General features: G+C 43.0%; 1 protein-coding gene across 1 annotated transcript in view; it reads right to left on the reverse strand.

Annotated features, from left to right (window-relative positions):
- Nucleotides 1–1605: 1605 nt before the first annotated feature.
- PRIMPOL (primase and DNA directed polymerase) overlaps nt 1606–13363 on the reverse strand; it is a 1324073-nt gene continuing 1312315 nt past the window's right edge. The window contains exon 12 of the mRNA XM_044089849.1: nt 1606–2767. Coding sequence (XP_043945784.1) covers nt 2354–2767 — 414 coding nt within the window. The 3' untranslated portion in view covers nt 1606–2353. The remainder of the gene's footprint in view (nt 2768–13363) is intronic.

The raw sequence follows: 13363 nt of genomic DNA on the forward strand, positions 1-13363 counted from the left end.
AAATTATTTTATGTTGCTGAACTCATAGGCAAGAGTATGGCATCCAGGCCCAAGGAAGTTATAGTACCCACTCTACTCAGCCCTTATCAGACCCATCATTGAGTACAATGCTCCCTTTGGCATGCACCTAACCAGGCACTTGCAACAGCTCTAATGCCCTCAAAAGATTCTCATTAGGACATTCCAGGGTATGAATACCCTGTCCTACACAGATTGCCTTAAGGACCTATCTCTGTACTCAGTCTCCTACAAACCACTGAGAGGTGATCTATGCCTGGCATATAAGGCATCCACAGATCCAGCTCTGAAGGTTCTCTTGCATATCCACAAAACAAACAGCACCAGAAACAGCAGATATAAAGACCTGAACTTTGCCTACGACATAAATAGAACATGCTGCAGACACTGATATGTGTCTCAAAGGATGCATGCACTATGGAATAAGCTCTGCACCTCCGTGAAGCAGAGTTCATCCCTGACCTTATTCAAACGAAATCTTGATCATTGGATGGGACCTTGCAAATTCACCTTGGTCTGGCCCCCATGCCTCTGATGGACAGAGATCAACAGTAAGTAAATGAATCCCCAACTAACATACCCCAACACATAACCTTTAGCTATCTCTTTACTAATATACTCCACCATATAGGCTTCCAAGGTACTCTGGGACAAAACTGGGTTGGGTTGCATGGCTTGGCTTTTAAAGACCCTGGTGGTTGTTAGCCTAGTACACATTTATGAACCTGTTTACAGCCCTGAAGCAGATGGTGCTACATTTAAAGAAGTTGGTTCACAGGCTGCCTCTGGAACTTCAGTCAAAAGGGTGGGCCTGACTCGTGGTTACTTCTAATCTAGATCTGAAGTGTCCAAAAGATAGGTATTATTTGAACTGATGAATCCTTGGGTTTACAACATGGCTCTGTTTTTACAAAAAGAAACCCTATGTCTTCAGGTATGTCTGGATATCACCAACAAATATTAGCTTGGATGAAAAATGTGGAAACTGATAGATAAAGCATTAAAATGGATTCATCTTTTAGAATGGCATTCTGCTGACTGCACCTGATGGCTGCGGTCGTGCAGCGGTTAGTGTTGTTGCCTCAGAGCAAGAGATTCCCCAGTCTGATTCTCATCTGGGGTGCCTTTTGTGCGGAGTCTGCATGTCCTCCCTGCAGTCACATCAGTTTTCTCTGGGAGCTGTAGTTTTCTCAGACATTCCAAAGACACTCAGCAGGTGGATTATACACTCAAAACTGGCCGTAGGTGAGAGTGTATGTGCGAGTGAGTAGTACAAATGAACTACCGTGGCAGGGCTAGTACCCGGCGGTGTAAACCTTGCTTCGAGATGATTGTTGCTGGTGAAGCAACACCCCAACCCCATATGCAAAAATGGGAAAAGGGGTTGAGGATGTATGGATGGATTCTGTTGATTGCATATGTGAAGCCATCAGTCTACCTGCTGTTTCATCTGAAAGGATGCAAAGAACTTTCTGTTAGATGAGTTGAACTCTTTATATATCTCAGTTCATGACTTTGAGCTTGGAAATAAAAACTAACACTTGTTAAAACTAATTAGATTTTCAAAGCAAAATTAATGGAAATTACTTAATAATTTCAGAATATATTGGGTTGAAAATGTCACCAAGATATACAGGGGATATATATACATTTTTTTTTTTTACATAAATGCAAAATAGCACAATCTACTAAACCACTTTTTCAGTAGAATGCTAATGAACTAAGATAACTTCTTTCCTTGATAATAGCATGTAAGTGACAAAAGACTCTTCCAAAAAAACTAGGATGCTGCCGCCTAATGGGAACTAAATGAATATCTGCTTTCAGAGTATCACCTAGTGGTTGATAGGTTTGATAGGTTTGTACTAGGCTAACTGCACTTGTGGGCCATTTTAAGCCTAGCCAACTACCCCATGTGAGAATCAAACCCTGCACCTTGTATCTGCAAGGTAAATACCTTAATCATTATGCCATCCCCCCACCCTTAACCATTATGCCATCCCCCCACCCGGCCATATGTTCTACATATTGAGCCTGATGACTGAGAATGCTTCTTCCAAAGATCAATAACATTGATCTAGGACTTGTATCCGGTCGTCTAGGTTTTACTCCAAAATGCTCTAGCTTCAACAGTGAGCATATTCGGGTATTTCAGACTTCTATATTCAAGCAGTGCATTTCTGTATTAAATAAATGCAAACTGTTTTCAGACAGAACAATCTGAAATTTTCCCACACTATCCACCATACTGTTTTGAATTACAGTAAATATTGCTGACAACAAAAGGAAGTTTTCAGAAAAGGCTTGATAGTTCAAACTGTTTAGGTGCTGTGCACTAGGTGATATCAGTATCCCAAGAAGCTTCACTCTGTCCAGCAGCTGCCAGCATAAGATCATCTGGTACTTCTAATTCTGCAGTGCTCTGCTTGTGTAGATCATCATCTGCGGCTAAGCACAGTTCAGTATCTTCAGCTGCTTCCACACAAGAATCATCATCAATATCCTCATTCCAGTCTGCAGTCTCTGATGTACAACAAAACTTGCTTGTCTCTTTGCTCCAGTCTGTATTCATGCCTTCCAAACATAATGTATCATCAATCTCTTTCCAGTCCACTTCCAGGTTTTCTGGCTGGCAAGCATTAAGTGTGCTACCTTCTTTTTGCAATAAGTCACTTAAGTTTTGGAAAGTATTCCGATGTTCTATTATGATACCACTTTCATCCATACTGTATGATAACTCATCTTCATCCTGTAAAAATAGGATACATTTTTTACAAAATATTTTCATAAACCCTTACATTTTATAAATTACTTCATATGTTGCAATTACAAAGTTCAAGCAGTATTAACTTTTAGCAAATTGCTGTAAAACAAGTTATTCATAATCATGTTTGTGAGCAGCACATTCGTATATTTTCAAATAGAAATGACTCAACAGCTACTGCAAAGCAGAGATGGCATTCTGGAATAAAGATTATGAAGAAAACACAAACACATTTGACAGAATGGGACTCAGATTTGTAAATACGCATAAATTGGCAATAGGAACCAACTAAGTTTCAAAATGTTCAAAGCAAACACTCCTCAAGACAGACGGGTTTCTGAAGCCACTATTGTATTGATATCATGAAAGACTTGCAGACAGCTACAATGATGCTCTGTGTAGCCATCAATGTGTTTGCCAAACTGCTAAGAATATGTCCCAGATGATTGCAGGCCAGGAATAATCTAGGTCCAGATGAGCTGGGACAGGAATCTGACTTTCTAGCAACACCATACACCAAAACAGGACCTATAATTCCCAGACAGCATGTTAGTGAAGGCAGACACAGAACAAAGAGATGCTCCAGGGACTATATGAGGAAAAGGAGCACTACATGGAGACATAACAGTTGCCTGAAATATCTTGGACAGCACTCTGCATCAGAGGCCAGAGTCCATACTGAGTCTTTGGAAAAAGGCACCTTGGAGGATTACCTTAACACTAGAGGAAGGTCCAACAGTTGTTTTGCATAAGTGAAAGCTGAAAGAAAGCCAGGTTTCTTGGAAATTCTCAGGAAATGCAACCTACCTGGATGAAGCTGTTATCATGGACAGGGAAGCTGTGAACTATCTTCTTATTTGGTAGATGAACTGTGTTTAAGTACTGTTTATTACACTAGGGAAAGTGTGTGAACTTACAACTGAGTTTCTTTTTATTCTTTATCTCCCACTATCCTGAAAGAGAGAGATTTTCTTTTCACTAAATTTTGTGCTGAAACCAGCATAGAGACTATTTTCTTTGTGTGTTTACTCAAGCATCCTGCAGTAAAGGACTTTGTGTTTAATTTGTTTTAAAAATGCACTTTATGTAAAAATGTTGGCTTTGTGATTATAAAAATCAAATGGACAATGCAATTTTCATACAAACTGCAAATTTTTAAACTTTCCTGACTGCCTGTACTCTTAAGTAAATTTTCATCATCTGTAATTTGGAGTGAAAAACTGTTGCTGACTAATGTTGAGAATGAGACCTTTTTCCCCATCTCTGGTTTGCGGACTCCTGGGAAAATTTGTGTTGAAAGTAGCCTTACTGTGTATACTGCAACGTGTGTATAATTATAGCTGCCTTTATGTGGGCTATAGCTACTGTGCCTATATCCACAATGAACGAAATAATTAAAGCTGTCCAGCTCCAAAATGAAAGAAATAATTAAAGCTTTGGTACAGTCTGCCACAGACACTGATAAATACTTGAGAAAATGGCAGAAAACATGCAGCTACAAATGCAGCTGTCAAAAAACTGCAAAGTATGCTTGACAGTACTAAACAGAAACTGCTACAACTTGCTGAAACAAGTGTGCCCCAGCAAGAAGGGTTTGCCGTCACTGATCAAGATTTGATGAACTCACCAATATGTTGTTACAGTTCAGCAATAAGTTATGACTATCGTGCACCAATCAGTAACTACACTGGGAACAATGAAGCCAGTAACCCAATGAAGAAGCTTGGTTTTGATGAAGATGTGAAGCCTACCTCATGAATTTTGAGAGGTATGCAGAGAGAGGGGCAATACTGGCCCCACTGGACCAGAACACTTTCTATCATCTAACTAGAGCCATGCTGAAGACATGCATACTCTTGGAGGGAATGTATGTCCACAATTACCAGAAGCTAAAGAAATACATTTTTAGCCATAGATGGGGCTTTATTGGATGCCTAAATGCACAGACCTGAGAGTTGTTCAGTCATTATCGACAGACTGGTAAGGTCATAAATGGCTGACTTAGTGTGCATTCTAAAGCCTTACGTAACTAATTTAAGAAAATTTCTACAGAGTTTATTCCTGAATACATTTAAGACACTCTTTTCTAACAGTTTAAGGAAATGTGTACTTCAAAGCAACTGACATCCTCTGGGAAAATAATTATCTTAATACATTTGCTATTATATGAAAATGCACACCCTAAGTCTGACCTGCATATATCAAAGTAAGTTAACAACAATAAGCCCTCACCTAAGTATGTGGCTGTACTTGCCAACAAGCAAAAGACAATACAAGCTGAAGCAGTATTTTTTTTTTTGGCATTATATTTGCTCCTGTGCCTTCTAACAATTAAACATCCCATAGATCAAACCCTACCGTGTCTGGGGGAGGGGAACATCATCCTAGTATCTAGGTGGGTGGGTGGTTGGCATAATGGTTAAGATGTTTACCTTACAAACACAAGGTAGAGGGTTTGATTCTCAGATGGGGTAACTGGCTAGGCTTAAAATGGCCCACAAAGGCATTTAGCCTAGTACTAACCTATGAACCTATGAACCTATAACCTACAAAGGTGCTCTATAATCCTGCTGGCTGGCATCCCAGCAACAAGAGCCTTTTCTTTAAGTTAGCATAACCCCACTCCTGGTAGTGACATGAACACTTGCATCACTGCAAGGGTTGCTTATTCCTCCTTGTCTGCTCTTAAGAGATTACTAGGCTATCGACCCAGATGCCATTTTAAGCCTAAACGTTTCGTCCCAATGTAATACCATAGAAATGCTAGTCAGTACCCAAGATTGCATTTAGTGATGACTGCCCATGAAAAATTAATCCATCTACACAGTGTGGGATTAGAACTCACAGACATCTGGGTTTCTAGGACTAAAGGTGAATGTGCTACCTGTTGAGCTACTGGGACATGCATGTTTCCCCACGAGCCAACGAGGGTTACTGCCACTGGCTTGCATGGCCATGCCCACACCTTTCCCAGTACTGGCTCCCCACGCTTTGACATGCCTCCACACTCCTACTCAGGTCTTGTCATTAAAGTAGTGACAAGAGGCAGGCAAGAACCACTATCCCAAAGTGAACTGTTGAGTGTGTGATAGCATTGTGTATGTCTCTGCACAACGTGATATGGCCATATGGCTCCTTGCTTGCTTTGGTACCACACAAAAGAAATGTAGTCATACTAAATCTGAAAGTATCCCAAAAACAGCCCCTACTCAAAGGTCTTTAGGAAGAGGAGGCCTGCACATAGCTCCAGCTGGTTGATGCTGTGCCTCTTCTCCAAGGGGAATCATTTTCTTTGAACCATGAAGGAGTTGAGGTGAACTGCCAAAGTTTACTCAGTCAGTAAAGCATAAATGGCAGGCACTTGCAATGTAACTGGCTGAAGGAACCTGTAAGTTGGTGAGGATTGTCTAGCATTCTAGGGTCTGGAGGCAGAGATTTGAATTCAGCAGCAGAACCTTGAGCATATGGTAGTTATGCAGTTAATGATATATTGCAGTCCATTCAGTCTACTACAACACCTACACCCTCAGACTTACAAACACTGCCACGAAGATCATAGTATCCCTTTAAGCCCAGAAGTTGCAAGAGGATCTGGGTTTAGAATCTTCTCTACTTGCTTTCCCAGCCTGCCAAATTCACAACTTCCTAGGCCCTCTCTGTAGGTGGGAATGACTGACACTAGATAGCATTCAACTCCATGGCCAACAAAAAGAAAATATCTAACATGACACCACAGAGGTTCACAGGAGGTTACTAGGCTAGTGGCCCTCCTTTACAAACCTAGCCATGTCAATCAAGTATTCCCATTTGTTCTTTTTGGGTACCTCGCAGAACAAATTTATAAATTCAGTGGGTCTGTGATCAACACTAGCTACCCCTGTCCATGAGGTACATGGGTGCCACCCCCAAAGGATTTGATGTTGCCATTAGGAGTAGTTGTCTGCCTAAGGAAACACATGACACTGCTGCTTTTTCTTCAAGACCTCACCCTTGCCACAACTGTTTACGCAAACACCCTGAGTTTTGAGTAAAGTCCAAAAGGCAACTTACGGTACTGAAAATGGTGTCCACAGGGAGCAGATCAAAGGAATCTCCTCTGCTGACTCCAAATTCTGATGTATGAAAAGTAATCCAGCAACACCAATAAAAACAGCAAGGGGTATGACCACTTGGGAAGTCATCTAGTACCTGATAAACTTGATGCACTCACTAAAGTCCCTAAGGGTCAGTATGGGACAGATGCCTGCTTCCAACTTTGAAACAGACACTACTGTACAATACTTTGAGTTGTATTAAATAAATGAGGCATAGCCCATGTGGCCTCTGAGGATAACAGTCTGGACCTGTCCTAAGAGTTCTGCAACAACAGCTGGATCTCAAAACAAAATCTTGTCAAAGAAGGGCCTAACAGTTATAAGATGTGGCCATTCAATATGTAGGATCTACTAATCCTTTATGACAGCTCCTCAACTGGAGGCAAACTTCAGAGACCACCCCAACAGGTAGCCCTACATTGTACTAAAGAAAGATTCATCCTGGATGACTTGGTGGCATTGGAAGTGGCAGGACTAAGTAATGATTGAGTGTATTTCTCCATCTGCAAAGAGGCTTCTGTATCTTAGAATGATGGATAAGTCTGAAAGAAGAAGAAAAGCTAGCGGTGACTGAAGGGCACTCCCAGAAATCTTCCACAGTGGAAAGGACCCCTAGGCTCCTAAAAAGGTCATCCTCCATATTTTCTGAAGGCTAGCAGAACAGAATCTCCTCCATGAAAGGGCCACCAGAAATACATTACCCAAGTTTCTCCACATGAGAAGATACCCTTGACAGCTGCCATAATTAAAATATCACTGCAGTCAAAATTATGAGTGAACCATCTGGAATTCCCCTCTGGATGCTACAGTCATGAACTCCCCAGCAACATATTAAGATATTTATTGGAAACAGTGGGGATCGGGGGCCAGTACACAGTGTACTTTATTAGTCTCAAGGTTTCTCTAAAGGTAGGGGACTTCCAAGATGGCTTAATTTCAGCTCTCACAGTGTGAAAACAGAAACTCAGAAAACAGAGCCAGTGAACTTCTCTTTTTGGGTAAATTTTAGTGTTTAGCTAGTAAGTGCAGTGCCTGGATGCCAACAAAAAAGAAACTCAGAGAACCTAAAAAAACACTGCGATGAACTCTGTAGCTGTTCAGCAAAAAGCAGTGTAAACTGCAGCTTTGGTGCAAGACATGATGAAGTATCTAGAGGGAAAAAAGTTAAATGTACTCAGAGCTGATGAAAATAAAACACTGAAGGAGTATATTAACTAAAATAACAAAAGTCTGGAAAAAATGGAAGAAGCTTTAAACAGATATTCAGCTGAGGTTATAAAAAGTGCAGTTGTGTACACTTATCATAAATGTAGATGTTCAAGTGTATTCACTGTTGCAGTCATCACATTTGGGTGATCCCTGCCAGGGTAGCACTCGGCCGGCCCGAATACCAGAGGCTTAGTATTTCTGCATCAGTTGCTGTCTCTTGAGGACTGACGTTATGTCGTCAGTAGTATAAAATAAGACAGCCGACGCCATTACATCAGTTCTTCTTGCACTAACCTGTCAGGAGTCCCCAAAGTAAGAGGCCAGGTTCTGGTGGAGGAACCCCAACAATGGAAATTAAATACCAATATGTCCCATGTAAGGAAAGAAAGAGAATAAAGGGGGATGGAGGGGGGTGAACCAGGACTGCAACAGTGAATACACTCGAACATCTACATTTATGGTAAGTGTACACAGCTGTACTATGTTCTTCGTGTTTCACTGTTGCAGTTATCACATTTGGGTAGATTCTCAAAGCTGAGGATATGGGTGGAGGCAGTCAAGGGAGCTAGGGGCTGGCTAGGATGCCCTGCAAGACTGCAGAGGCAAACCCTGCCCTGGATTTGGAGAAGAGAGGCAGGTGGTAATGCTTGGTAAAAGTGTGAACAGATGTCCAAGTGGCAGCCTCAAGGATGTCTCTGGTGGGGACTCCTCTTAGGAAAGTTGCAGAGGTGGAAGCTGCTCTGGTGGAGTGTGTCCTGACCCCCTTGGGGGAGGCTTTCCATGCTGTTTGTAGCAGAAATGGATGCAGTGTGGTATCCATTTGGAAATGGTTTGCTTGGAGATGGCTTTGCCTTCTGCCCCTGTAGCAAAGCTAACCAGCAATTGATCAGACTTTCTGAAGGATTTAGTCCTGTCCAGATAGAATCTGAGCTGTCTGTGCACATCTAGAGAGTGAATAATCCTTTCCCCCTTGTTATGGGGATTAGGAAAGAAGGTGGACAGATGAATGGATTGGTTGAAAGCCACACCAGACACCACCTTGGGCATGAAGGAAGGGTTAGTTATAAGGGATACCCTGTCTGAATGGAAGATGATGAAGGGTTCCACAGCCATGAGTGCTTGCAGCTCAGGGACTCTTCTGGTGAAGTGATGGCCAGAAGGAAAGCTCTCTTCCAGGAGAGAAATTTTAGCTCTGCAGAACCAGCTGGTTTGAAAGGGCAGGGTGAGCTTTTCTAAGACAAAGTTAAGGTCCCAAGCTGGTGTTGGTGCCCTTCTGTGGGGGGGCCTCAAGTTGCTAGCTCCTCTGAGGAACTGTTTGATCAAAGGGTGTGAGAAAAGGGATTGCTCAGTGGGAAAATGAGCAGAAATAGCAGAGGCATGAATTTTTATACAGGAGAAAGAGAGACCACTGTGTAGTAGGTCAGCTAAGTAATCCAGGCTGAGAGGGATGGAGGGCTGTGCCGTATTGGCTCCCTTAGCCTGGATCCAGGTGCAAAACCTTTTCCATTTACCTGCATAAGACTTTCTGGTGCTAGGGCGTCTGGCCTCACAGATAAGATCCAGGACCTGTTTACTTAGAATGGCAGATTGGTTCGGGGTTAGGGAATAAGCCAAGCTGCCAAACTGAGTGTCTGCAATTTGGGATGCATGAATTCCCCTTCCCTCTTTGTCAGGAGGTTTGGAATCTGAGGAAGATGCCATGGAGGCAGTGGGGACAGGCTGCGCAGCAAGAGGTACCAGTGTTGCCGGGGCCAGTCTGGAGCTATAAGAATGGTCCTTGGTTTTTCCTCCCTTATTTTGAGCAGTACCCTGGGGATGAGAGGTAGGGGAGGAAAGGCATAGACCGATAGATTGACCCAGGGGAAGGACAGGGCATCCACTTTCCAAGCCATGTAGTGATGCTTCCTGGTGCAGAATTTTCTGAGCTGATGGTTTGTGTGAGAGGCAAAGAGGTCGACCTTCGGGGTTCCCCACTTCTGAGTTATTAGGGTGAAGGTACTTCTGTTGAGTTGCCACTCGTGTAGGTTCAGAAGGTTTCTGCTTAATTGGTCTGCCAGAGAGTTTAGAGAGCCGGGTAGGAATTGTGCTAACAGATGTAGTTGCATGGAAGAGGCTGTGAGCTAGAGAGTCATGGCCAGCCTGCATAGTGGGTAGGAGTGAGTCCCTCCCTGCTTGTTAATGTACCACATCACAGTGTCATTTGTCTGTTTTAATTAGGAGAACCCCTGGAGAGAGAAGGGGTTTGAAAGCTGCACAATCATCCTCTCTTTTTGAATGATGTGCAGAGGGATTTCCTGAGGGCTCCACTGGCCCTGTATGCACCTGCCATCCAGGTGTGCACCCCAAGCGTAGTCTGATGCATCTGTGGTGAAGATCTGGGTGGTGGGGAGTGTGGAAAAGGGCAGTCCCTTGTTGTGGGAGCATGCTGTTGCCCACCAAAGACATTCCTTTCTGAGGCAAGGAATTATAGGTAGAATAGTTTCCAGGTCTTGAGAGTGTTGACACCAAAGGCTTTTTAGGTACCACTGAAGTTTCCTCAAGTGCAGTCTGGCACATGGAATGAGTAGTATGCAAGATGCCATGAACCCCAGAGCTTGCAGGATCTTCCTTGCAGATAGCTGGGGCTTGGTGGCTACTTGAGAGAAGTAGGTTGTCAGGAAAATGTATTTCTCTGGTGTAAGGAACGCCATCTGGGATGTTGTGTCCAAACTTGCTCCCAGGAAGATTATCCTTTGGATGGGCACCTGTTTGGATTTCATTTTGTTGATTGTGTATACTAGGGAGGTTAGTAGTGCCTTTACAAAGGCCAGGTGTTTGAGCAGTTTTCCTAGCTGTTTGCCTGAATAAGGCAGTTATCTAAGTATGGGTAAATCTGAATTTTTCTTTGTCTGCAAAAGGCAATGGCCGGAGCCAGACATTTTGCAAAAACTCTGGGAGTAGTAGATAAGCCAAAGGGAAGTGCAGAGAACTGAAAGTGTTGAGATCCTGCCCTGAAGCGGAGATATTTCCTGCATGTTGTCAGGAAAATTTGTTTCTCTGGTGTAAGGAATACCATCTGGGATGCTGTGTCCAGACTTGCTCCCAGGAAGATTATCCTTTGGGTGGGCACCTGTTTGGATTTCTTTTCGTTGACTGTGTATCCTAGGGAGATTAGTAGTGTCTTTACAAAGGCCAAGTATTTGAGTAGTTTTTCCTAGCTGTTTGCCTGAATAAGGCAGTTGTCTAAGTATGGGTAAATTTGAATTTTTCTTTGTCTGCAAAAGGCAATGGCCGGAGCCAGACATTTTGTAAAAACTCTGGGAACAGTAGATAAACAAAAGGGAAGTGCAGAGAACTGAAAGTGTTGAGATCCTGCCCTGAAGTGGAGATATTTCCTGCATGATTCCCTGATAGGAATCTGGAGGTAGGCCTCTTTTAGATCTAGGGTGTCTAGCCAAGAGTCCTTGGAGAGCATGGGTAGCAGCTGCTGGAGGGTGAGCATTTTGAATTTTGGGATCACCAGGAAGGTGTTTAGAACTGACAGATCGAGGATGGGGCGCCAGGTGCCCTCTTTTCTGGGCACCAGAAAAAAGTCTGGAGTAGAAGCCTTGGCCTACCTGTTCTGCTGGAATGTGCTTTACTGCTCTCATAGAGAGAAGGGAAAGGATTTGCTTTTGAGCCTCTGCCCACTGATTTTGTGGTAGATCAGGGAACCCTTTTTGAGTTGAAAGGGTATGGAAGGAAAATTTGTGTCCCTGAGACAATGTTCAGAAACCATTGGTCCTTGGTTATGGTGGCCCAGGTGCTTGAGTGAAATGAGAGTTTTCCTCCTAGGGGTAAGTGGAGGTGGGAAGAGGGGAGAGAAGGAGGAGGTAAGTCATTGTGAGTTCTTACCATAAGGGGGTGGCTTAGAACTCCCTGGTTTTGAAGTGGAGGTAGTCCACTGCTTAGATCTCTGCATTCTCTGGGGCTGCTGTCTGGGGGGGTCTGTTCCCATGGGGCCTAGGCTGGGCTGATTTACTTGGAGCAGGAAAGGACCAGTGCTTGGAGGGGCAATGCCGGCTGGACTTGTAAGAAATCCTCAACTGTTTGCATAAATTTTCATTTTTCTTCCATCTTTTTTAAGACCTCTTCTGCCTTAGTGCCAAATAAGTTATCTTTGTGCAAAGGGGCATCCAACAATTTAGATGTGACATGGTCTGGCAGGGTTTGCTCCTAAAGCCATGTGTGCCTCCTAATGACAGATCCAGTGACTGATGCCCTGTAAGAAGCTTCAAGGGCATCAAAACCACAGTGCAAAGTGTGCTTAGCTACTTGGCTTGCAGAATGCACTAAATCTTGTAAATCTTTAGATTCTGCCCAAGCAAGAAGGGAAGACATTTTTTGTTTAAGACAGTGGTTCCCAAACTTTTTCGATTCTCAGCTCCCTTGCTGAATCCAGGTTTTCCCACGGCGTTCCCCCCATTCCCCCCCGGTGCACATAAAGTGCATATTTCATTTATTTACTTGACATTTGTTTAACGAGGCTGCCCGACTGGACTAGGAGACCTGAGGAGAAAAGCTCAACAGTACAATAAAAAGAGAATTACCAAAAAAAAGTGTACATTCTTCTTAACAGCATAACACTGATCTACTATGGTTGAGAAGTAAGCACACCTAATGGCAACCTTATTAACTTTACGTTTATAAGAGCAATATTTAAACTCTGTCCCTATTATTTGACTTTGTCCAGCATATCTCTCAACTGTATAGATTTTTGCAGAATGTCCAGATTTTTTACTCATATTTTTGGTCTTTTTCTCATAAAATTGTTGTTTTCTGGCAAATTACTGGCAGATCATTGAGGTTGAAGTCAGACAATAATGACAGACAGTTGAGTTTCATACTTCATACCCTTCAGAAAATTCATGCTAATGCAAAACCTGCATTTTTATCAACTTTCTAAGTTTGTGAAAGAAGTACTTAAAAGTGTCCCACTATTTTTGGCTTCGTCCAGATTTCTTGATCTAAGGGGGTGAGAGGTATGTGTCTAGCGGTATGGTAAAGACTTACACAGACCTCATTGCCACTGCCAGGGATCACTCTCACTCTTCACTCAACCCCCCCCTGTGACACACACACACACACACACACACACACAGTCTCTTTTGCATTCATGCACGCATTCACTCACACACATTGCTCTCACTCTTTTCCGATCTCTCACAGAGTCAGTCACTCCCTCATTCATACCTGCATTCACTCACACATCACTCTTACTTCTCCTAATCTCTCTCACACACACACACACACACACACA

The sequence above is a fragment of the Protopterus annectens genome, chromosome 12.part0 (genome assembly GCF_019279795.1).
Source record: "Protopterus annectens isolate FY-2018-M chromosome 12.part0, PAN1.0, whole genome shotgun sequence".
Taxonomy (NCBI): domain Eukaryota; kingdom Metazoa; phylum Chordata; order Ceratodontiformes; family Protopteridae; genus Protopterus; species Protopterus annectens.